Raw genomic sequence first — 26,140 nt, 5'->3', positions numbered from 1 at the left:
AGCAAATAAAGATAGATTGTTCACCCTCTCCAAGGTAGGGAGAATGAGAGGGCATTCTCTGAAGTTAAAAGGGGACAGATTCCGTATAAACGTAAGGAAGTTCTTCTTCTCCAAGAGAGTGGTGGAAAACTTGAACGCTCTTCCGGAGGCTGTTATAGGGGAAAACACTTTCCAGGGATTCAAGACAAAGTTAGACAAGTTCCTGCTGAACCAGAACGTACGCAGCTAGGGCTGGTCTCAGTTAGGGCACTGGTGTTTGGTCTAGGGGCTCCCGCGTGAGCGGACTGCTGGGCATGATGGACCACTGGTCTGACCCAGCAGCGGCAATTCTTATGTTCTTATAACATGTCTCACAAAAGAAGTGAAAAAGCCAAAGGAGATCCATGAAAGCATTTGGGAGTTGAGAGTCCATTGCAGATGACCCTCACTGGACGGCCTGTGGAAGCAACTTGTAAAGAAATGTGCAAGAAAGCTGAGAACTTTGTTAGAATTAAGGTTTCTGAATAGCTGAAGAAATGGGCATCTCGGCAGGTAGTTTGGAAAATAATTCATGAAAAGCTGGGCATGTCCAAGGTTAGTGCAAGATGGATTCCAAGAACACTGATGCCAATGTCTGAATACCACGAGGCTCCAGTGCTGTCAGGAGAACTTGGAGATGCTCCATGAAGACCAAGTGAATTTTCTTCATTATTTGCTGACTGGAGATAACTTGGGTCTATCACAAGAGATCTTGAGTCTAAAATGGAGTCAATGCAGTGGAAGTGCAAGTCATCTCCCACCCTAAAAAAAGTTCAAGACAGAAAAATATGCAGGCAAAGTCATGGCAACTGTCTTTTGGGATGATGGACTTTTTGCTTATGGAGTTCATGCCACACAAGACAACCATAGGCAGGGAGAGTTATGTCGACACAATGATCGTTTTGTGGGAATCAATCAAGGAGAAAAGATGAGGAAAACTTACAGCAGGCATGCTGCTTCTTCACGATAATGCACCGGTGCATATGTCACAACAATCACAGGCTGCCATCCAAGAATGTGGATTTCAGCAGCTAAATCATCCAGCCTACAGTCCTGACTTGGATTATTTCTCCCTTGGATTATTTCCTGTTCCAAGTTTTTAAGAAATATCACCGTGGACAGCGGTTTTCAATTGATAAAGACGTCAGGGAAGCTGTGATGTCCTAGTTTGAAGGTCAAACAGAAGAATTATTTTCAAAGGGGTTAAAGTCATTGCAGAAAAAGTGGATGAAGTGTAAAGAGGACTATACTGAAAAACAACAACAAAAATTTTTTTTACTCTTTTCTTTCCTACTGAGGTAGATAAATTATTGAATGCCCCTTGTATAAGTGAATAAACCAGACAATTTTGTGAACTGCCATAACAAAACTTTTTTTTTTTTTTTACCTTTACATAAATAAATAACTAATGCTTATATTTGTGAAGAAGTTACCACTCTGATTGACTGACAATGCTACCAAATAATGGTTTGTAAATCGGTCCCAGCAAGCCACACATCCAGAAAGCTTCCAGTATGGGCTACTGGCCAAAGATGGTAATTACATTTAGTGAAGGACCAGAGTAAATTTCATAACACCCTAGAGCAGGGATAGGCAACCTAAGTCTTTAAGACTGTAACCCAGTCAGGTTTTCAGGATTTCCCTAATAAATAAGCATTAGATCTGGCTGCATGCAAATCCTGAAAACCCAACTGGGTTGTGGTCCATGAGGACCAATATTGCCCACGCTAGAGTTTTTGACTGGGCCATACAATCTGCAGATGAGAAAGGTCAGACTTCTTTGCTATTAAAGAGAATAAAATTTGACTATAACACCATCACCTGTAAGTAATGGTATCATATCTTTCAAATGCAAGAGACAGAAACCTTTATGCCCCTCTAGGGCCTAAAACTATTTCTCTGGTCAGCACCAACCCCAGACCGCCCTCTGCTCAGGGGCGTCGCTGGAACTTAGGGGCAGTGGAGAAGGCAGCCTCAAACACATCATCTTCGATCCCTTCTTCGATTGGGTTCATCTTTGGTGAAGTCCTCAGGTAAGGAGACTGGCCTGCCAAATAGATAAATAATTTGATCAACTAAGATGATCGATGAGGGTCTGCACTCAGCCCCACATCCAGTGGTGTTTTAATAAGCTTTCTATTGCTAGTTTTCCTAAATAATGAAAGTGTGGTTCATCCATGATCAGCAGTAAGGAGGGTTCTATCAGCCCATATAGATATTACACAATACCTTCGTATTAAAAATGGCTTATGAAAGAACAAACTTGTCTTTCTTCCCTCCGAGCTTCAGGAATTTCCAATATGTAGAATAGGAGCTGTCAGAGTAATACAAGTCAATATAAACTGAAGCATGCAACATTTAACTTTAGACAGTAATACTAAGCCAGGGTTTTATGTTCAACATCTACCAGGGCCTAGAGTGATTACAACAGAACACACAGGAGGATGGAAATGCCAATGGGGTATCACAGCTGGCTAGCTTGGAACTAGAGAATGACACGGTGGCGGTTTACCCGCGGCCACCACATTTTAGCCGCGGGTCACCGCTGAAAACGGGGAAGAAAACTAGCAGTTGCTGCGGCGACGGGGACAAGGCCATTCACCGCCCGCGGGGCGGTGAATGGGTCTTGTCCCCGCAGTGAGGCATGAAAGATCGCGCGGTCCCTGCAGCTCACACCCGCCTGCCCAATCGATTCTAGTGTTTAGCCAGCTCTCTCCCTTCTCCTCACCTTAGTTTGTAGATTTTCTTTTTCGGCGACCCGCACGCTATCAAAGAGCCGCTGCTGCTCAGTTTCGATCTTCTGCTCTGATGCAACCGGAAACAGGAAGTTGCAGCAGAGCAGAAGATTGAACACTGAGCAGCCGCGCGTGTGCGCCTCTTTGGGAAAGCGTGCAGGTCGCTGAAAAAGAAAGCCTGCAAATTAAGGTGAGGAGAAGGGAGAGAGCTGGCTAAACACTAGGATCGATTGGGCAGGCGGGTGGGGGCTGCGAGGACCGTGCGATCGCTAGTGTTCCCGGCTCAGACTGTAAGGAGGGAGTGAAAGGGAAAAGGATTCTGGGCCAAGGTGATGAAAACGGAAAGAAAAACCCACAGCAGGAAAGAAAGGGAAGGACAGGCAGGTGAGCCAGATGCTAGAAGCAGGGGGGGGGGGAAGAAAGAGGGAAAAAAGCTAGATGGGGTTGAAAAGAAGAGACACACTGGTATGGAAGAGGAAGATAGGGGAAATCTGGACACAGGAAGGTAACAGAAAGAGGGGAAATTATGTGCATGGGGCATAGGGACAGAGACAAAAAGGGGACATGCCATGGGGATGGTATATGGACACAGGGGGGGGCAATGGCAGATACATAGGGGAGATATTAGAAAAGTATATAAAATCGTACCCGTTTGAGGCTTTTATGTATGCAGCGGTGACGGTGACGGGGCGGTGAATGGGGTTACAGTGGCGGTGACGGGGCGGTGAATGGGGTGGCAGTGGCGGTGACGGGGCGGTGAAGGGAATGACGGTGACGGGGCGGTGCAGAGGATGGTGAGACGGGGACGGGGCGGTGACGGGGACCAATTTTTTCACCGTGTCATTCTCTACTTGGAACCTTGAGCATCTGTGCATGCTGACAGCTTGTCTGCTCCCACTCCTCTGAACTTGCTGTGGGGGAGGAGGGCTGAAGAAGAGAAATGCTGGAGAGGTAGGGAAGGAGAAAAGTGGACATCACGGGAGAAGGGGCTTGAGCGGTAGGGAAGCAGAGGGTTGCTGGGATTGGGGGCAGAGCTTGGGCACCTTTAAAAGGTATTTGATCATCAGGCTGAGAACCAGGGGAGCCAGAGTTTAAATCCGGTCTCTTTGCAAACTTTGGCAAGTCATTTCACACTCCATTGCCTCAGATCCAACAGATTGTAAATTGGCTTCTGGAGAGAAATAACTTGTCTTATGTTTGCAAAACATCCCCCCCTTTCAATCCATTAAATGTTCTACTGCATGACATATTCCACTGGTGTCACTATGCTCACATTACTGCTCTCCTCAAATCACTTCACTGACTCCCTATCCACTTCCTCATACAGTTTAAACTCTTCCTATTGACTTATAAGCGGAAAGTACGCAGGTAGGGCTGGTCTCAGTTAGGACACTGGTCTTTGACCTAGGGACCGCCACGGGAGTAGACTGCTGGACACAATGGACCACTGGTCTGACCCAGCAGCAGCAATTCTTATGTTCTTAAGTGCATTCACTCTGCAGCTCCTCAGTATCTCTCCTTATACTCCTCCCCAGGAACTCCATTCATCGGTTAAGTCTTTCTTTTCTGTACCCTTCTCCTCTACTGCCAACTCCAGACTCCGTCCCTTCTTTCTTGCTGCAACATATGCCTGAAACAGACTGCCTAAGTCAGTCCATCAAGCTCCATCTCTGGCAGTATTCAAATCTAGGCTAACCTGTTCTGAGCTCTTTGGGGAAAACAGGATAAAACCAATATTAATTAATGTCCACTTTTTCAAGGCTGCTTTTAAATCCTAACATACCAATGTCTGTTTTATCATTCCCTCTGTGGAAAATTCCGTTTGTTTTAATTTGATTGTAAGTGCTAAAGAGCAAGGATTATCTCTTATATGTTTAACGTACAGCGCTGCTTATGTCTAGCAGTGCTACTGAACTGATATGCAGTAGTAGGATGTTTGTTTTCTGTTGTGTTTCGTTGTATTTTTTTATTATTATTATAAACCACTTTAGCACCACCACTGTGTTAAGCAGTACATATGGTCAATAACTCAAATCAAAATTTCATAAATTCTGCAGAATGTTTTCCATGGTCACAGGGATTATGGGAAATTCATGGGTTACAGCCACTCACTGAACCTGCCCCCCAGGCCCTCAGTGCCCCAAGTTCTCCCATCAAATGGTACCTTCTGAACTTGGATTACGGGTAGAACAGTGAGAGGCCCCTATTTGCTTCTGAAGGAAGAGTTATCTGTGCTAAAGTTATCTGCGCTAAAAAGTTGTTAAGAACATAAGAATTGCCGCTGCTGGATCAGACCAGTGGTCCATCGTGCCCAGTAGTCCGCTCACGCGGCGGCCCTCCAGGTCAAAGACCAGTGCTCTAAATGAGTCCAGCCTCACCTGCGTATATTCCAGTTTAGCAGGAACTTGTCCAACCTTGTCTTGAATCCCTGGAGGGTGTTCTCCCCTATAACAGACTCTGGCAGAGCGTTCCAGTTTTCTACCACTCTCTGGGTGAAGAAGAACTTCCTTACGTTTGTACGGAATCTATCCCCTTTCAATTTTAGAACGTACCCTCTCATTCTCTCTACCTTGGAGAGGGTGAACAATCTGTCTTTATCTGCTAAGCCTATTCTCTTCAGTACCTTGAATGTTTCGATCATGTCCCCTCTCAGTCTCCTCTTTTCAAGAGAGAAGAGGCCCAGTTTCTCCAATCTCTTACTGTACGGCAACTCTTCCAGCCCCTTAACCATTTTAGTCGCTCTATTCTGGACCCTTTCAAGTAGTGCCGTGTCCTTCTTCATGTATGGTGACCAGTGCTGGACGCAGTACTCCACCATACATGAAGAAATGTGTTTTGATTACACAACCCCAGCACCTCTGAGTCTTTCTCCAGTTTTGCTATATTAAGATGGTTGTAGAGGGGTGGAGCTTGGCCACGAATGAAGATGGCAGCATAATCTCACTGCTCTCCCCTGCCTCACACAACTGAACACTGAGGGATTATAAACCATCCTTTTTCTCTATTTTTTTCTAGCACAGATAAACTAAACCTTAGGTATGGCATCAGGAAAGCAAAATAAAAAAACATGCTGCTTGTTCATCAGGGGGAGAGACTAAAAGGCTGAAAGCTGATCCCCTCTACTCCATCAAAGATTCCTCTGCCCAAGGACTCCACTGAACTTTTGGATCAGGTTATAGTAGATCTCCAGATAATAAAAGAACTATTTAAGGAGACTACATTGAGGCTGAACAGTCTTCAAATTGAGGTTTCTAATTTATCCCATCAAATGACAGTGAGCAATTCTCGGATTGAACAGTTAGAACAGAGGGTTGTGGCAGTGGATGAGACTGTTTCCCAGAGCCATTTGGATCATAAAATTGTTGCCCAACTGTCTGATCTGGAAGAGATGGAGAACAGAAGTAGAAGGGAAAACGTCAGGATTTTGGGGATTCCTGAAGGTTTGGAAGGGAAAAACCCCATTACTTTCCTTACTACTTTTATCCCAGAACTTTTATCTCTGCAATTTTTGGAACCGTTTGAAATTGAGAGCACGCAGGGTGCCTTCTCATATTCAGAAGAATCAGAGGGGACCTAGACCAATACTGATTAAAGTATTATGTTTCCAACATGTCATGAAGATTTTTGAGGCTGCCAAAAAAATAAAAACTGTGAAATGGCAGGATAAGCAACTACATTTTCTTCCAGATTTTGCCAGGCAGACTGCCTCTGTCAGGAAACAGTTTTTGAATCTTAGAGTGCAGCTCCGAGATCTGGGAGGAAAATATGGTTTATTTTACCCTGTTGTTATGCGGGTCACTTCAAGGAAACGTTGCTGCCAATAAATTACAACTTTACCAGTGGCTGACAAACACTTGTTCCTGTAACCAAAGGATTTTCTACATCTGTTAAGCTAAGGAGAGACGTTTTCCATTTCACCTAATTTTGTGCTGAGGCCTAACTGGATGGTGAGGATACAGAACTTATTATCTTATCAGCTGGGGTTAGATAAGTGCATCCTATTTTGGATATAGGATAAGGCTCATAAAGCTACTCTCGGTGATATTCTGTAATCATTTGCTGCTAATCAGGGATGATTATTATTATTATAAGGAATTGTGTAGTGTGTGTAAGAAGTAATTTTACTTAGTTATCTAGAAGAGTGTTGTGATAATTATGTACTGAGTTTCATATATGTAAATCGGATATTTTGTGAACAATATTTAGATATTGCTGCTGGCTTGTGAATTATATTTTTCTATTTTCATAATAAAAGTATTTCTCATTAGCCTGGGTCTTGTGTCGTATAAATAGACAAAGAAATTTGGACCTGGCAGAGTTTATGGTTTTCCCTAGACAAAACTAACAGGCACATAACTTGTTTATTTAACTGATTAGTCTACCATAAATCTTGCTACAGCGTTCATGGGGTACCTTATCAAAGGCTTTTTGGAAATCTAAGTATACAATGTCTATGGGGTCCATTTTGTCCATCCGTTTGTTAATTCCTTCAAAGAAGTGCAATAAGTTCGTTAGGCATGATCTTCCCTTGCAGAAGCCATGTTAGCTTGTTTTCATCAGTTTATTCCTTTCTAGATGCTTGATGCTGTCTTTTATCAGAGCTTCCGCTTTCTTCCCCAGAATCGAAGTCAAACTTACTGGTCTGTAGTTCCCTGGGTCACCTCTTGATCCTTTTTTAAAGATGGACATAACATTTGCTATCTTCCAATCCTCCGGGATCACGCCTGTTTTTAGGGATAGATTATAAACCTGCTGTAGTAGTTCCGCTATTTCCTCCTTTAATTCTTTCAATACCCTAGGGTGGATTCCGTCCGGGCCCGTAGATTTGTCAGTTTTTAATCTTATCTATCTGCTTGTGTATGTCTTCAAGGCTTACCTCCATGGATGTTAATTTTTTTCTTGATCTCCTTTGAAGATTTTTCAGGTTCTTGCATGTTAGACGTGTCCTCTTTTGTAAATACTGATGAAAAGAACATGTTTAGTCTATCTGCCACTTCTTTTTCCTCCTTTACCACTCCTTTCCTATCTCCGTCATCCAGCGGTCCCACCTCCTCCCTAGCCGGCTGCTTCCCTTTAATATATCTGAAGAACGGTTTGAAATTTCGTGCTTCCCTGGCTAACCTCTCTTCATATTATCTTTTTGCTCTTCTAACCACGAGGTGACATTCTTTTTGATGCTTCCTGTGCTCTTTCCAGTTTTCCTTGGTTTTTTCCTTTTTCCATTTCCGGAATGAATTCTTCTTATCTCCTATCGCTTTCTTTACTTCTTTAGTTATCCACGTCGGGTCTTTTGTTCGGCTCTTTTTGCATCCTTTTCTAAATCTGGGGTTGAGCTGTTCCTAAGTTTCTTCCTTACCATTACTCTCATCGCTTCGTAGTTTCCTTTCTTGAAGTTAAAAGTTGTCGCTATGGTTCTCTTTCCCTTCGATATTCCTACTTCAGCTTTGAACTTGATCATATTGTGATCACTGTTTCCCAACGGACCCACTATTTCCACTTCCTTTGCAGATCCTCTTAGCCCATTAAGGATTAGACCCAGAGTGGCATTCCCTCTCGTCAGTTCTGACAAGCTGCTCCATGAAGCAGTCCTGTATAGCCTACAGGAATCTGGTCTCCCTAGCGCATTGTGAGTTTATCCTGGGATAGTTGAAGTCTCCCATAACAATCATGTTACCGCTTTTGCATTCTTGCTTCATCTTGGCTTTCATTTCCTCATCGTTTGCTTCGATTTGCCCAGGTGGACGATAGTACAGGCCCATCTTTATCTCGGGCACTTTCCTTCCCGGTATTTTAACCCATAGTGATTCCAATTTGTTGGTCATCACTGCTGTGTCTGGTGGAGTGTATGTTTTCTTTTATGTATAGGGCTATTCCTCCTCCTTTCTGACCTGCCTTCGCGATAGAGTTTGTACTCCGGCAGTGTCCCATTTGTTTTCTTCATTCAACCATATTTCAGAGAAACCAATGATGTCTATGTTCTTATTTTTGGCCATGACTTCTAATTCTCCCATTTTGTTCCTTAGGCTCCTTGCATTAGTATACATGCAATTAAGTCCTGGTATTTTTTTGTCTTCATTTACTTTTCCTGTGCTATGATCTTCTTATCATCCTCTTCTTGATCAGTCAAGCTCTTGTTTTTTGCCCGTTGCGTCTTCCCAGCATTTTTCCCACTCAGTTTCCTCATGGGATACCTTCTTCCAAATCATTGACACTTGGTCGACTGTCGGCTTTCCCCTTCTTCTTAGTTTAAAGCCTGCTCTATTCCTCTCCCGACGTTGTTTGCTAGAAGTCTAGTTCCCACCACGCTCAGGTGCAGTCCATTTCTCCTGAAGAGCTTGCTGCATTGTTATTGATTGAATATAAGTGCTTATTTTGATTACTAATGTTTGTATACATCTTGGCACTTTGTATTAGTTTTGGAAAATTAATATAAACATTTTTTTAAAAAAGATAGTTGTACAAGCAGCAGTATTTTAAGAACACCAGTTCTGGTTTGACAACATTGTACTCTTCTCAAATTGTTATCTCTGTTACCTCAGGTACAAATTTTGGATTTTATGCTCTCTGGGGATAGAGTAACATCTACTGTACCTGAATGGGGTAGGAAGCTTGACCAGTATTGCCCTGAAAACCCCTGTTTCCTCACACATAATGCAGCACACCCAGTACATGAGCATTTAAACTAAAAACTGATGTCAAGAAGGCCTTCCTGCTGTAACTAGGCCACACTACTTTACTCTTCTGCTGGTAAGGTTTCAGCTGGTAATTGTTTGGACAGGGGCTGAAAGATGAAGAGGTCTGGCACAAGGTTTTAGAGCTTTTCACATCCATACCACTAGTTCAAAGCCAGTTCAGGCTAGCAGTGAGTGAAAAGCACTCTTAGGACCATGGGAAAATAATTAGTGGTTGCTTCATAAAAAGAGGCAATTAAACCACCATCTTAACCACAGAAATTTCTTGGCAGTTCCAGAGGAGAGGCTACTGATAGCACAGGACTGGAATCTGAATCTTCCCTTCCTCCACCCCTCCTAATATTAACCCAGAGCTTCTCAAACTGTAGGTTATGATCCCAAATAGAGTCACAAAATGCATCGTTTGGGTTCCCAAACTAGCCAAGCCTTCCATAGGGTCACTCTTTTGCAGTGCCCTGGGTCACATGCTTAATGTAGCAATGTGAACTGGTATCAAGGCTACAGAAAGATTGGTGCTAATTACCATATATACTTGAATATAAACAGGGGGGGGGTATATTCAATTGTCCTGCCTTGCACCTAGCCCTCCTTCCTTCCCATCTCTGCACCCAGCCTCTGATGCCCACTGCAGGCCTCCCTTAAGCCCTGGTGGTTCAGAAGTGAGCCAGGACAGAAGTGATCCTTCCTGCATCCTGCCCCGGCCAACTGTTAACCACCTTGCTTCCCGTCCTCGCCTCTACAACATACCTTTTGAACCCTGGTGGTCTAGCAGTGAAGCAGGGCAGGAGCAAATTTTCCTTGCCTCTGCCCCATGTGGAGCCATGATTAGAAATGGCTGTGCAAATTCCTGGGGCAGTCTCGCAAGTTTTCACGGTCTCACAAGATTACCCCAGGAACTTGAGCAGCCATTTCTAATTCCGGCGCCACACAGGGCAGGAGTGAAGAAAAATCGCTCCTGCCCCAATTTACTGCTAGACCACAGGGTTCAAAAGGTGTATTGTAGAGGGGTCCTGGAGGCGAGACAGGAAGCAGGGTGGTTAACAGCTGGCCGGGACAAAATGGGGAAAGGATCGCTCCTGTCCCAGCTCACCGCTGGACCACCAAGGCTTAAGGCAGGCCCACAGGAGACCTGCAACGGGTCCAGGTGGGTGAGCACGCAGACTTGAGGATCCAAATATAAACAGAGACCCCCTTTTTGGCCCCAAAATCTCAGATTATATTCGAGTATATCCATAGCCATCATGGCCCTTGCTGCTTGCCATCTCAACACCATGGAAAACAGTGAGGGCCCCAGCTATGCAAGAATGTCCCCAGGCTTCCCAGCCAGGCATAGAGATGTCAGTAAAATTTAACTTTATAGTTTTGCTCACCCTCGCACTGTATCTTGTAGCTAGAGGAAAAAACCCAACCCATTAAGTGTAAAACATTTTCATATCAGAACATAAAGCCTCCAGAACATGCACTACATATGCACACCAATTATTAGCAGAATTCCCTGCATCCTTTTTCCCAAGTCTTCCCTGGAAATGATTACTCTCTTCTCTCGTCATAATCCCCCCCCCCTCAATTCCTTCCTTTCCCTTTAATTTCTTTGTTTAGCACAAGACTTGCATATCTCATCAGTGATTAGATTTACATTTTGCAGACAGTAAAAGTCAGTTCATGATGTTAAAGATTAAACATTTGCAAAATAGGGCAGTGGTGCCCTGAGGGAGCTAGTGGAGGCCCATAGACAGACGCTTTGTCCCCTGTGAGCAAGCTTAATGGAAAATCACTCGTAGAATCAGTCACTACCACTAAAAGAAACATGAGAAAATAAGATCTCAGGAATGTGGGATACCCCAACCGCAAACACAAATGGCAGAACTCGGCAACTCATCTGCAAAGAGAAGCTCGAGTGTGACCTTTCAATACCTTCTTGGGGAGGTCGTTGGGTTAGAAAGGAAGACTCTTTCAACAGAAAGCACCGCTCTGCAAATGGCCCCTTCCATACGTGTTATAGAACTCCTGCTGGTTATTCCCTTAACATGAAAAGCAGACAGAGTTTTGGTTAGATACAAAACACAGCACTGACAAGTAGAGTCTGGGCAGAGAGTCACCCTGTGATCAAGGCCATTACCACCACTCCCCATCATGTAGCAGAGTAACACAAGAAGTTCCTGCCCAAATTGTTCCTTCCTTCTTGTTATGGTCTCGTATCTCTCTCCCCTCTACAAATTGTAATTGTTATGTGTGGATATTTTTTTTTATTATTGTTTAAATGTTTTTTAATGATTGTAAACCATCTAGAAACTTTTTTTGATAGATGGTATATATCAAAGAAATAATAAAACTTGGAAAAGCTATTGTTACAGAGTTTTGGCTAGACAAACTCTCCCCAGACTGCGTAGATCATGCATATGCTTACTTACTGTAAATTTTGTGTTACAGAGTCCCTTCTGGAGATGGACATTGTTAGCTATGTTATATTTTTAAAAACCCATGTTAGCAGACAATTTTGTGCATAGGACCAGCAGGGTCAGATTCTGTATTAGTAAAGTGCCCTAACAGGACATGATTTAGTCTAGATTATAGAGTGGGTCAAATTACTTCATGCATGCGCCAAGACACTAAAATATCTCAGCAAGAGAGATATCAGCATATTACATATGAGGTTACTGTGTATATAAGCAAACACCTGCCCCTGTTACTCAATTGTGAGGTGAAGTTATTGGCCAATGTTTTGCCAATTGTTTGGCTCGCGTTCTCCGTGAGCTCCTCCACGAGGCCCAGGTCGGGTTTGTTAAGGGCCAGCTCAGTTGAGAAGAATCTCTGAGATTCTTGCCTCCTTGGAATTCTGTATCCACAATCGTACACCTTCACTTCTTATCAGCTTTGACGCGGAAAAAGCGTTCGACAGGGTGAGCTGGGATATTTTATATACGACTTTGAGCAAGTATGGATTTGCAGGGCGTTTTGTCTCGGCAATGTGGGCATTATATGCGTCCCCAGAAGCGCTTCTTATGATGAATGGTTGTAGGTCTTCGTAATTTGAGATTTTTCGCAGTATAAGGCAAGAGTGGCCCTTGTCCCCGCTCCTGTTTATTTTGTCATTAGATCCCCTGCTTCATGCCATTCACCAGAATCCTGAGGTGAAGGGGGTGTTCATAGATGCTTTTTGTTTTAAGGTGGTGGCTTTCGCTGATGACCTGCTATTTTATCTAACAGATCTCCAAAGTTCCTTGGTGGCTTTGTTGGAAACGATACACAAATAAGGGGATTTTGCGGGCTTCCGCTTGAATTTGGGCAAATCGGAGGCTTTGTCCTCTTCACCAGAGTTACAGGGTCAGTGGGGGCTTCGTTCCCGCTTCGCTGGGCGACTGATTCCTTTCGTTATCTTGGGATCCAATTTCCGGCTTCTCCCAGTCGCCTTTATTCAATAAATATTCTGAAGCTCCTTGATCGTACAACCAGACAACTGGACCGCTGGAGAGATTTGCCGCTCACATTGCTTAGTTGCATAGCGTTGATCTGCATGGTCATATTTCCCCAATGGCTCTACGTGTTCCGGATTCTCCCGTTGCGCCTTCTGAAGAAAGACTTGCGGGCTCTAAATCGAGTATTGTCCAGGTTTTGTTGGCAGGGGAGGAAACCCAAGTTCCGTTATGATTTCCCGGTGGGTGGCAGCAGGGGGGTCTCATCATTCCAAATTTTGGGTTGTACAATTTAGCTTGTCTTTTGTGCCACCTTAAAGATTGGTTGTTTGGGGAATCTCAATATACCCCTACTTCTCTTGAAGCTGCCCTATATGCACCATACTCTCTTCTTGCTTTGTATGGGGCTCTGCCTCTGGAGGCCCGCGGCACTGTGCTCTTGGCTTCTATGAGGATAGGATGGGAGGGATTGGTACGGCATCTGAGGGGGGGAATAAGAGGGTGACTAATTTGTTGCCCCTTACGGGCAATCCTCTTTTTGTGCCTGGGATGGACAATCTTAGTTTTCGCCGCTGAAAAGCATTGGGTATCTTTTTGGTGGAACATCTTCTGTTAGCCAAGGGGGGGGGCTGCAGTCTTTGGTTGCTCTTCAGGACTGTCTGGGGTGTTGCTGGGGGGACACTTTTGCCTATTGTCAGGCTAAGCATTATATCCTTTCACTCCCCCAGGCAGCCCTCCAACATCCGTTGGGTGTTCATCTTCGGGACCTTTTCACCCAAGTTGAGTTTTTTCAGACTTCTGTGTCCGCCTTGTATAAGGCCTTGCTTCCCTCCGAGGCTACTAGGGATTGTCAGCGGGTTAGGGAGGGTTGGGCAACGGAACTTCATATGGATTTGGCTTCCTGGAATGTCCCCTGGAATCTTTTGGGTCTGCCTCGTTTAATCCGAGGAGCTGTGTTGAGGGAATGCTATGCTCGTGTCTTATATAGAGGGTACTTCACCCAGGTTCAGTTTCATAAAATTGGAGGCATTGCCTCGCCTTTGTGTCTCAAATGTGGTAGAGCCCTGAATATCTTTTCACATGTCCTGTGTGAGTGTTGATGCCTTCAGGCCTTTTGGGCTGAGGTGGTACAATATTTGAATTACATCTTGGGTAGTTCTGTGGCTGGCACAGTATGTTACTATGTACTGGATATTCCAGGCGCTTTTGGGACCTTGCCCAGGGGGATCGCTGGCTGTATCATAAGGAGTGTCTCCTGGCTCGCAGGAGTATAATGCAACAATGGACCTCTCAGAGCCCCCCATATTTTTAGCAGTGGAGAGCCCACCTCCATGCTCTTCAACATATTTCTAAACGATCTGAAAATTGTTACGACGAGTGAAATGATTAAATTTGCGGACAATATGAAGTTATTCAGAGTAGTGAAGATGCAGGAGGATTGCGAACATCTGCAAGGTGATATAAACACGCTCAAGAAATGGGCCGCTACTTGGCAGATGAGGTTCAACGTGGATAAGTGTAAGGTGATGCATGTCGGTAACAAAAATCTTATACACGAATACAGGATGTCCGGGGCAGTACTTGGAGAGACCCCCCAGGAAAGAGACTTGGGAGTATTGCTCGACAAGTCAATGAAGCCATCCGCGCAATGCGCGGCAGTGGCGAAAACGGTAAACAGAATGCTAGGAATGATTAAGAAGGGGATCACGAACAGATTGGAGAAGGTTATCATGCCACTGTATCATGCCATGGTACGCCCTCACCTGGAATACTGCATCCAGCACTGGTTGCCGTACATCAGCGGTCTCAAACACGCAGCCCGTGGGCCATATACGGCCCCCTAGGGACTATTTTGCGGCCCACGATCTGTCCTCGCCTAAAGCAGGGTTCCCCAATCTGCTTCCCTTCCCACTGCCCTCCCCCAAGCCACTGCAATTGGGGAACAGGCCACCACCGCCGCAATCGGGGAACAGGCTGCCGCCGCCACAATCGGGGAACAGGCCAGCGCTGAGGTCTTAACTCTTCTTGCTTATCTTCCCCAGCTCGGAGCCGACCAATTCTCGCCACCCGACGTCAATTCTAATGTCGGGGAGGAAGTTCTGGGCCAGCCAATCGTTGCCTGGCTGGCCCGGAAGTTCCTCTCCGACATTAGAATTGACATTGGGTGGCGTGAACCGGAACGTATGTAGGTAGGGCTGGTCTCAGGGCACTGGTCTTTGACCTGGAGGCCATCGCAGGAGCGGACTGCTGGGCACAATGGACCACTGGTCTGACCCAGCAGCGGCAAATTCTTATGTTCTTATGCGTTAGTTCTTTGGGAGGCGTGGGAGGTGGGGGGCTCTCTTAAAAGTCGCCATCGTTTTCTGCTTGTCTTCTAGAGGGTGCAGCCTTATACTCAATATCCTAGCTTAACTGTTGGGTGTACCCTAGTCTGTTCTGGATCTTCGTATGTCTCTGCTCTGGGGGGGTGGGGGGAAGATGGGGGGTTGTCTTTTGGAGGGTGTGCCCAGCCCTGCTGAGTGCCCTGGGGTCATCAGAGTCCAGACCCTGAGGGAACCAAGTGTTTTTTTCATTGGACTGGCTTGCCTGGTCCTTCCTTGGGCTTTTTGTGCTTGGAAGGGAGTTCTGGGATTTCTGGGGCTAGTGGATGGATATAAATGACACATGACTTTGTAATGTTATGCTTTGTTTTAGTGGATCTCCCACCTCTGTTCATTGTCTTTTGTATACTACTGTTTCCTATGGTTCCGCCTGTTTTTCAGTCAATAAAAATTGTTTACATTCTACAGGAGTAGGGCATGTCCCCATGTGAGTGAGAGGGCAGATGGAGGTCCGAGGGTAGGACCTTGTTGGTTTCCTTCTAAATGTGGCAGCATTTCAGGCTATGTAACTAGCTGCTGTATTTTGTTCTTGCCTTGTTGTGCTATACTGTCTTGTCATAATTATGTTGGTTTTTTTAAAATTCAATATAATAAATCTTGATTTTCCTTAAGTCCTTAATTCCAAACATCCACCTGAAGCCTCATATGTTCCTCCCAAGCCCTGCTCAGCAGTACATACTGATTGCTAAATGTAGAGTTCATGGTTTTCCTATGCTTGTACTTGCTGTACTGTTTCTCACAGCTTTAGTCTGGGACCAGAGGGACCTGAAGCTCACAGGGTTCTCAGCACAACAGCCCCCCTAATCATGAGGAGCTGGAATGAAACAGGGTGGCTAGATGGACCAATATGGCTAGCCTCATTGGGAAGGGAGGTGCAGTGCCAAGAGATGGTGGTGAGCTACCTAAGAGAGTATTACAACACAAAACCAAAGATTAAAGCCAAGGTAATTATAGTGATGGAGTAGCCTAATGCTACCAGGAAACTGAGTCCAGTTTCCACTGCAGCTTTTTGAGACCCTCGGCAAATCACTTAAGGAAAGGAAGTGAGGAGTAGCCTAGTGGTAGAGTGACTGCCTCAGCACCCTGAGGTTGTGGGATTGAATCCCAACACTGCTCCTTGTGACCCTTGGCAAGTCACTTAGGGGCAAATTCTATAAGAAGCGCCCAAAGTGTAGGCGCCTAATTAGGCACTGTTCAGCGCGATTCAAGTAAAATTGGGTGCTGTTTAGTGAATCGTGCTGAGCGGCACCTATTTTGGAGGTGCCCAATAAATAGGCCAGTTCTAGGCACAACTATAAGTTAGGTGCCCATGCGAGCACGCTTAAGAGCAAGGATTCTGTAAGAAGGCACCTAACACCTAGCCACGCCCATGCCTAACATGTGTAGCGCCTATTTTTTTGAAGGCCGCCTAAATTTTTAGAGGCGCCTTGTTACAGAATCGCGCTTTCTTGATAAGCGCCTATGTTTCAATCAGTGCTGATTAAAAAGCTTAATTGAGCTTGTTCTTCAATTTAGATAGGTGCCTATCTCGTTGGACGCCTCCGAAATAGGTGCCTATCTTTAGGCGCTGGGTACAGAATTTGGGCCTTAATCCACCATTGTCCCAGGTATAATTAAGTACCTGCATATATGTAAAGTTCCATTCCCTTCCCTTTAATAGGGCCTTTGGAAAAATCACCTATTTGAAGGGCAAACAAGTAATGGATCCTGCTTCTGATAGAGCTGGGAGTATTAGAATACAGACATCATGGGCTAAATTGAGTAAATGGTGCCCAGCGCTATGCTATAAAGCAGTGGTTCCCAAACCTGTCCTGGAGGACCTCCAGGCCAGTCGGGTTTTCAAGATAGCCCTAATGAATATGCATGGAGCAGATCTGCATTCCTGGCATCTCCATTATATGCAAATCTCTGTCATGCATATTCATTAGGGCTAGCTTGAAAACCCGACTGGCCTGGGGGTCCTCCAGGACAGGTTTGGGAACCACTGCTATAAAGGATGCAGTGCAGACTTAGGCCCTGATTCTCCAAAAGTGCGTCCCGATTTTAGGCAACTGTAGGCGTCCTACAGCTGTCTAATCAGCCAATCGGGATGCACGTTTTTTAAAAAAAATGCTCCCCAGGCAGGCCGCCTATATTGAAGGCGAGGCCCGCAAGACACCTAGGCCCTGATTCTGTATAGGACGACTGGGAGAGGTGTCCTATTCAGAATCGGCCTAAACTAAACCCCGATTCTGTAACCGGCGTCCATGTTACAGACGCTGGTTAGAGAATCGGGTTAGATTAGACACGGCCCGCTATACTTATCGCGGCAAGGGATCTCTGTGCTGATATAAGTATAGCGGGCCGCGGCCTGTCCGATCGCTGGCAGGAGGGTGCCCAATCCCTCCTGCCCGAAGACGCACCCCCCCGACACTACCGACCGCCCCCCCCCGACATTACCGATCTCCCCCCCGACAATATCGATCGCTGGCAGGAGGGTGCCCAATCCCTCCTGCCTGAAGACGCACCCCCCCCCCCGGCGCTAACAACCCCCAAACCTCCACTCCACCAAACCTGTTCTTACGGCCAGATGGGTCTTGCACGTCCAGCCGGCAGGCACGCCTCGTCGAAATGAGGCGGGCCCGCCCCTTCCCGCCGAAGCCTAAGGCCTGATTGGCCCAGGCTCTAGAAGCCTGGACCAATCAGGCCTTAGGCATAGCGGGTCCGCCCATCCCCACTTAATCTAAGGCCTGATTGGCCAATCAGACCTTAGACTTAGTGGGGATGGGCGGACCCGCTATGCCTAAGGCCTGATTGGTCCAGGCTTCTAGAGTTTTGGGGGTTGTTAGCGCCGGGGGGGGGTGCGTTTTCGGGCAGGAGGGATTGGGCACCCTCCTGCCAGCGATCGATATTGTCGGGGGGGGGGGAGATCGGTAATGTCGGGGGGGGGCGGTCAGTAGTGTCGGGGGGGGTGCGTCTTCGGGCAGGAGGGATTGGGCACCCTCCTGCCAGTGATCGGACAGGCTGCGGCCCGCTATACTTATAGCGGCAGAGAGATCCCTTGCCGTGATAAGTATAGCGGCCGCGTCTACTTACAATGTAGACCAGCATTTTGCTGGCCTACATTTTAAGCTTCTCCTCTACTAGGCAGACGCGTAGGACCGCCTAGGTTCGCCTAAGGCCCTTAGACGAGCTTAGGCATCTTGCGGATCTCCCTAGGCTCCCGGAGGTGCCTTCAGGCCTGCCTGGGGAGCATTTTTTTTTTTTAAAACGTGCATCCCGATTGGCTGATTAGACAGCTGTAAGACGCCTACAGCTGCCTAAAATCGGGACGGCACTTTGGAGAATCAGGGCCTTAATGCCTAACTTTAGGCGTCATTTATAGAATTCCCCAGCAGGTGCGTTTCCTAGACTGAACGCAACCAGCTGTACTCTGCAAATTTAAGGAAGGGATACTTCAGATACTGAGATAAACCTACTTATTAGGAGATGCAATTCTGAATTTTGATGACTTTGGGCTAGAATGGGATTTTGAGTTTAGTGTATATATATATGTCATGAATTATTTTATGTTTTTCTAAGTTTTATGATTTTAACATTTTCACTCTATTATTTGTTATTTATTGTATCTTGCTATTCAAGAATAAAGAGTAGGAATTGAAATGAAGATTTATTCTTTGCTTCTGTTCTTTGTATAAGTTATACCTCTTGGTTTTTATTGTAAATTCAATAAAAAATAAAATACATTTATTTTAAAATTTATAGACCACCTAAACTTAGGCAGTTTCCAAATAGGCATACATAATAACAAAATTACAGACTAAAATACCAATAAAGGACTGTCTCTTCAATAATATCAAAGTTAAACTCCCTGCTAAATAGCTCCCAAAAAGTTTTTTAAAACACTCAACCACAATTGACCAGACAGAGCATTCCACATTTGGAAATTGAATTTTTTTAATCTCAAACTTATACACCAGCCACTCCCAGACAGTAGCTTGGGAATTTACAAGAGGCAGAGTGACCGTTTCCAATCATACGGCTTAGGACTTACGTAGTGAAGAGGCTGTGGACGTCCCTCGGAGGAAGTGATGTAAGCCATCATCGCTGTCACTAGTGCTTGCCATGCTGTTCCTCATCTGCATGACAGAGAGCTGAGAGCACACGCTCAGCTGCCGGTCCGATTTTGCTGTCTAGAGAGGCAGAGAAGACGACTGCATTACTCTTTACATCAGGAATCATGCATATAATAAAATCTTCTCTTTTCTGCCACAGGATAATCTCAGAACTACCCAGTTTTTGAAGGGAGACTTCAACCCAGTCCTTGCTTTTTGAACTCTTCCTCCTGCTACATCCTGCTATCTCTAGCTGTGATTTCAAATGGAAGCAGCAGGAATGGCCAACTGAAAAACCAGACATGTTGCTGCTGCTGCTGCTGCTGCCGCTGAAACAGCAGCAGTGAAATCCAGCCCCAGCGAGCCAGTTGCTGTATCAACAGCAGAGGACTATCTTGGCTGCATTCTACCTCCTCAGCTGAAGCATCAGAAAGCCCCTCAATGCAAGACAAAAATTGCCACAATATCATGATCTGATTTCTTATTTTATATTCATTTAAAAAATATGTATAACCCACACTTACAACTCAAGGCGGGGAACAAAAAAAAAAAATACATAGTAAAACACAATATAACAAATATAATAAAAATAAAGACAAAACAATAGAAATAAAATAAACTTTCCATCAGAACTCAGACTGGTTTACCAATGTCCTTGTTTGTAGTTTAATAACTGTCCAAATAACTTAAAAACAACAATCTTAAAAGCGATCCACAAAGATAAAAACCAAAAAACGTTTTAAAAAAATGACCCAACACGGGCCCTGTTTCAGCAAAATAAAAATGTCTTCCTCAGGGGTTTTATAGGGTCTTTGGCCATCTTAAATAAAAAAACCCATAAAAAGTCACAAGAAATCCAAGTAGTTAAGAGGCCCAGTCCTTTTGAGCAGGCAGGAGATTTTCGGCTAGCGTGCGTTAAAAACACTAGTGCACCTTTGTAAAAGGAGCCCAAAGTCTTTTTGTGATTCAATTAAATGATACTGTTTACTAAGAAATGATTGTCTTGCCAGTCTTTTCATACCTCAATGACGTAAAGGAAATACAGTGGTACCTCGGTTTGCGAGTGCACCAGTTTGCGAGTGTTTTGCAAGACGAACAAAACATTTGCAAACTTGGTGCCTCGTAAAACGAGCTTGCCTCGCTGTACGAGCGCCCCCCCCCCCCCCCGCGATCCGGCATTCCCCCCCCCAGCGATCTGGCATCCCCCCCACCGAGCACGGCAATGACATCCCTTACCCCGACTGGGCACCAATTCCGGTGCCCGAAGATCCTCCCTCTTCTGGCGCGGCCTGGGCTGGGCGGTGCGTCGGAGATCCTCCCTCTTCTGGGCTGGGCCGGGCTGGCTTTGAGCATTTGCGCATGCTCAAAGCCTTCTGGTCTCGCTCTCTCCGAGATTCTCAGATTCACAATCTTTGGGCACCGGCACTGGTGCCCAGTCGGGGTAAAGGATGTCATTGCCGTGCTCGGGGGGGGGGATGTAGGAGCGCGGTGGAGGGGGGCAACGCAAACGGGGGAAGGATGCCGGTTCGCAGGGGGGATGCCGGATTGCGGGGAGGGGTATGGAGCAGCGTCGGTGGCCTTAAGGGGGGGGGGAATGGAGCAGCACCGGTAGCCTCGGGGGGGGGGAGGTGGAACCAATCAAAGCGAGTTTACCTTACTTCCTATGGGGAAACTTGCTTTGATATATGAGCAATTTGGTTTACAAGCATGCTTTTAGAACGAATTATGCTTGTAAACCAAGGTTCCATTGTATAATAATAATAGTAATAATAATTTTATTTCTTATATACCGCCAAAGCCATAGTAGTTCGAGGCAATTTACAACGAAGAATTAGCGAAAATGGTACAAAGGTACAATCAGAGAAAATAGGTGGCAGAGAAAAAATGGTACAAACAGAGAAAATAGGAACAATCAGCAAACAGTGGTACAAAAATGATACAATCAGCGAAAATACATTACATTAGGGACTTCTATTCCGCCTATACCTTGCAGTTCAAGGCGGATTACAAAAGAGCTAACTGGACATTTCCAGTGAAGTTACAACAGTTTTGGGGTGGTTTTTTTTTTTTCAGTTACAAGGGAGGAGAAGTAGCTGGATTAATTCCGGAAGAACTTGCAAATTGGATATTAAATTGACTGTACGTTACTGTGTGATATAACAAATAGATTACAGTTAGAGTACAAATAAGATTACGTTACATTTCAGGGATCTGAATACTTGGTTGGTGTTTTGGGGAGGAAGAGATTATTTAAGTGGAGGCTTTGGGGGAGAATTTATCTAGGAGGAGGGGGCAGGGTTGGGTTAAGATATCTGGATAAATTTTTTGAAAAGTAGGGTTTTGATTTCTTTCGAAAAGTTTTGAAGTTGCCCGTTGCCGTCAACAGGTTGGAGATGGAGTGGTTAAGTTTTGCTGCTTGCGTCGCCAGAAGGTTATCAAACATCTTTTTGCGCTGAGTACAATCAGGGCAAAAAATGGTACAGGGAAGAAGGTCAAGACAATCTGCGTAAAGGATCAATCCAAGAATGTAGGTATAACAAAGGGGTACAGTGGAAGTTGGCATATAGGTAAAAAACAGGGGGTGCAGACAGCGGGTGAAGATGCGGTTTAAAGGGAAGCAGTTTAAAGGGGACCAGGACATGGTGAGATAGAAGGGGCCAGGGTAGGGCATAGGGGTCTTAGGGTGTGGATCGGGTGAAAAGATTAGTTTTTAGTAGTTTCCTGAAGTTTAAGTAGGATGAAGTGCGTGAGATGATGTGGGCCAGCCAGTTATTGAGCTGACCTGCTTGGAAGGCAAGAGTTCTATTTAGATATCTTTTGTAACGGCAGGCCTTTAGAGTAGGATAGCTAAACAAGTGGGTTCTACGTGTGAGTTTGGATGGGCGGTCTAGGATAAAATGGGATATCAAGTAAAGGGGGGTGTCGAGCCAAGGATGGATTTGAAACAGAAACAGGCGAACTTGAATTGCACTCTTGCTTCCAGGGGTAGCCAGTGAAGTTTGTGGTAGTAGGGAGTTAAGTGTTCCCATTTTTTTAGTCCGAAGATCAGTCGGATTGCCGTGTTTTGGATGATTCACAATCTTTGTGTGGTTTTTTTTAGTACTGCTGAAGACGGAAAATATGATAGCATGTCACCTGCAAGTTATCAGGAGATTTTTCTATTCCTGGAGGGCTTAGAATTTGAGTTTGTACCTGAGGCAATGGAGTTGCTGCTGTGGGATCATCTGGTTCTCAACCCACTGCTCTAGCCACTAGGTCTAAACTTTTCCTATTGAAAAAATGACCACACTGATGTGATGTAATCTGGTTGCTATGCCATTTACTTCAGCTGCTGTTTCCGTAAACATGTAAGAACATAAGAATTGCCATACTGGGACAGTATCCTGTTACCAACAGTGGCCAACCCAGGTCCTAGGAATAAGCAGTGGATTTCCCCAAGTCCATCTCAATAATGGCCTATGGACTGGAAGATTAGGTTTCTACCTTCGATAATCTTCTGTTAGTCCCTGTAGGATTCCATATTCTAGATGTTCAATCCAAGAGTTACAGAAATCCAACACTTTTCTGAGCACGTGCTCCTTCCCCTTAGACTGAGAGATAGAAACATATCCAGTTAAGTCCCAAAGCCAAGCAACATACCTGAACAAATCCATCACAAGAGGGTACAAGGGAAGATCTCCAGCAACACAAAGAAATTCTGAACCAGTTGGGCTGCGTCTGGAGGGCGCAGACGTCAACGTGATGACATCATACATCGATATCCACACATGCGTGGAGACCCTCCACACAGGGCCCTGAGCTTCCTATTACTATGCCAATGTGGGAGGAGAGTGCAAGAAGAGGAGAGGTGCTGACTGCCTACAAGACGTGCCTCTTGCTGCACCAGCACCTCTCCTCATTGGCATCACACGGCACACTGGAATCTCACCATGGCACACAGTTTGCGATCCACTGTGCTATTGAATATTTATATCTATATATACATATATAAACTGATGAGATACAGATTGTTTTTTCACTATTTGACTTCAAGATGCTTTTTACTTGTTTTTCTCTTTGTTTAGATCAGATTAAGAAAATGCTCTTGAATCCAAAGGAATAAGCTGTTATTCTTCTGGGTTGGTGATAAGCCTCATTCAAAGGCCCAGAAACTGGTTGCAAGGAAATCTTATAGAAATCATCTATACGTAGTTTGAGGATAATTCTCGATCCTTCGCTTTCATTAGGGCCTCATCAGGTTCTATTTCTGCTAAATTATAGTTGGTGAAGCAAATTAAAAAAACTTACAACAGAAGTGCTGTGCAAACCAGTGCTGCCAATATTAAAGCTAAGGCTACCTTTTTAAGGACACAGTCACTGAGGTGCAAAATCTATATATACCATGTATCAACAAGGGATCCAAGAGGAAAAAGGACAAGGAACCGGCGTGGCTCACTGTAGCGGTGAAGGAAGCGATCAGAGGGTAATCAAGGAACTGAAAGGGGCTATAGCTGAACAGATGCAACTAATAGCCAATCTGTCGATCAAATCGGGAAGGATTCCAGAAGACTGGAAAGTGGCGAATATTACACCAATCTTCAAGAAAGGTTTGAGGGGAGATCTGGGAAACTACAGACCTGTGAGTCTGACCTTGGTACCGGGAAAGATGGTAGAGGCACTGATAAAGGACCGCATCATTGATCACCTTGACGAACATGATCCGATGAGGACCAGCCAGCACAGCTTCAGCAAGGGAAGATCTTGCTTGATGAACTTGCTGCACTTCTTCGAAGGAATAAACAGGCAGATAGACAAGGGTGACCCAGTTGACATCGTATATCTAGATTTTCAGAAGACGTTCGACAAAGTCCCGCATGAACGATTACTTCAAAAAATTGTAAGCCATGGAATCAAGGGTGAAATACTCATGTGGATAAAAAACTGGTTGGCGGATAGGAAACAGAGAGTGGGGGTAAATGGACAATACTCAGACTGAAAAAGCGTCACAAGTGGAGTGCCGTAGGGTTTGGTGCTTGGACCTGTGCTCTTCAACATATTTATAAACGACCTGAAAATTGGTATGACGAGCGAGGTGATTAAATTTGCAGATGATACGAAGCAATTCAGAGTAGTGAAGACGCAGGATTACGAAGACCTGCAACAGGACATAAACACGCTCGAGAAATGGGCCGCGACATGGCAAATGAGGTTTAACATGGATAATCATAGCACAGAAACTGTTTTAGCTTCACTGACCAATTACCTCTTCCACTTGTTCTCACTGGGAAAAAGCACCCTGGTACTTCAGTTCGATTTGAGCAGTGTCTTTGACCTGGTTGATCATGACATTCTGCTCAGTTGCCTTGACTCCATTGGCATCAATGGACAGGTATTAAACTGGTTCACTGGATTCTTAAAAAAAACGCTCTTACCAGGTTCACTGTAACAGAACCTTCTCCCAATCCTGGTGCAATCCCTGTGGAGTTCCACAGGGCTCCCCCCATCCTCCTCTCTATTTAACGTCTACATGGCTCCGCTGGGACATATGTTATCTGACTTAAATCTGAAATCGTTTATATACGCAGACGACATCACTATTATCATTCCCTTAACCTCGCTGACACAAGATACGGAACAATTCACCTCTTCCGTCCTCACCAAGATAGAACAATGGACCACTCAATACAAATTAAAACTGAACTCTGAAAAAACGAAAATTTTCCTGGCAAGCCCTACCCATAAGCTAACAAATACTTCCCTGAAATTAAATAGGTTCGACTACCCAATCAACCCCACTATCAAAATCCTTGGAGTCATTCTGGACCGTTGCCTGACCTTCAAAGACCATACTAGTGCTGAGGTTAAAAAATGCTTTTGGGGAACAGGCCGAAAAATTGGAGCATATAGAGGTAAGTCAGGAGGATGTCCTCAAAAAGATAGACAGGCTAAAAAGCGGCAAATCGCCGGGACCGGACGGGATCCACCCAAGGGTTCTAAAGGAACTAAGACAGGAAATAGCGGGCACAATCCAGCATGTTTGCAACCTATCCCTGAGAACAGGAGAGGTGCCAGAGGACTGGAAACTGGCAAATGTCACACCTATCTTTAAGAAGGGATCGAGGGGTGACCCCGGGAACTACAGGCCGGTGAGCCTGACTTCAGTTATAGGGAAGATGGTGGAAGCGATGATCAAGGACATTTGCGAACACATCGAGAAAAATGACTTACTGCTAACAAGCCAGCACGGATTCTGTAAGGGAAGGTCATGCCTTAAGAACCTACTGTACTTCTTTGAAGGAATAAGCAGTCAGGTGGACAAAGGAGAACCCATAGACATCATTTACCTCGATTTTCAAAAGGCTTTTGACAAGGTGCCACATGAAAGGCTGCTTAAGAAGCTGTGGAACCACGGGGTGGGCGGGGATGTACACAGATGGATCAAGCACTGGCTGTCGGGTAGACTGCAGAGGGTCGGAGTGAAGGGCCAAAATTCTGACTGGCGGGGAGTCACGAGCGGTGTGCCGCAGGGATCAGTGCTGGGGCCGCTGCTCTTCAACATATTTATCAACGACCTGGAAACAGAGGCAAAATGCGAGGTTATAAAATTTGCGGACGATACCAAACTCTGCGACAGGGTTAGGACCAGGGAGGAATGTGAGGACCTGCAAAGGGACTTGGACAAGCTGGAAGACTGGGCAAACAAATGGCAAATGCGCTTTAACGTTGAGAAATGCAAGGTCATGCATATAGGAAATAAGAACCCGTTGTTCAACTACAAAATGGGGGGGCACTGCTGGGAGACAGCGGACTTGAGAGAGACTTGGGTGT

General features: G+C 45.3%; 1 protein-coding gene across 1 annotated transcript in view; it reads right to left on the bottom strand.

The window, feature by feature from the left end:
- Positions 1-1,213: 1,213 nt before the first annotated feature.
- BVES (blood vessel epicardial substance) overlaps positions 1,214-26,140 on the bottom strand; it is a 265,683-nt gene continuing 240,756 nt past the window's right edge. The window contains exons 12-13 of the mRNA XM_033936311.1: positions 19,273-19,411; positions 1,214-2,065 (exon numbers count right to left, since the gene is read on the bottom strand). Coding sequence (XP_033792202.1) covers positions 1,950-2,065; positions 19,273-19,411 — 255 coding nt within the window. The 3' untranslated portion in view covers positions 1,214-1,949. The remainder of the gene's footprint in view (positions 2,066-19,272; positions 19,412-26,140) is intronic.

Source organism: Geotrypetes seraphini, chromosome 3 (genome assembly GCF_902459505.1).
Source record: "Geotrypetes seraphini chromosome 3, aGeoSer1.1, whole genome shotgun sequence".
In the NCBI taxonomy this organism is placed as follows: Eukaryota; Metazoa; Chordata; class Amphibia; order Gymnophiona; family Dermophiidae; genus Geotrypetes; species Geotrypetes seraphini.
This window is presented reverse-complemented; position numbering and strand designations above follow the sequence as displayed.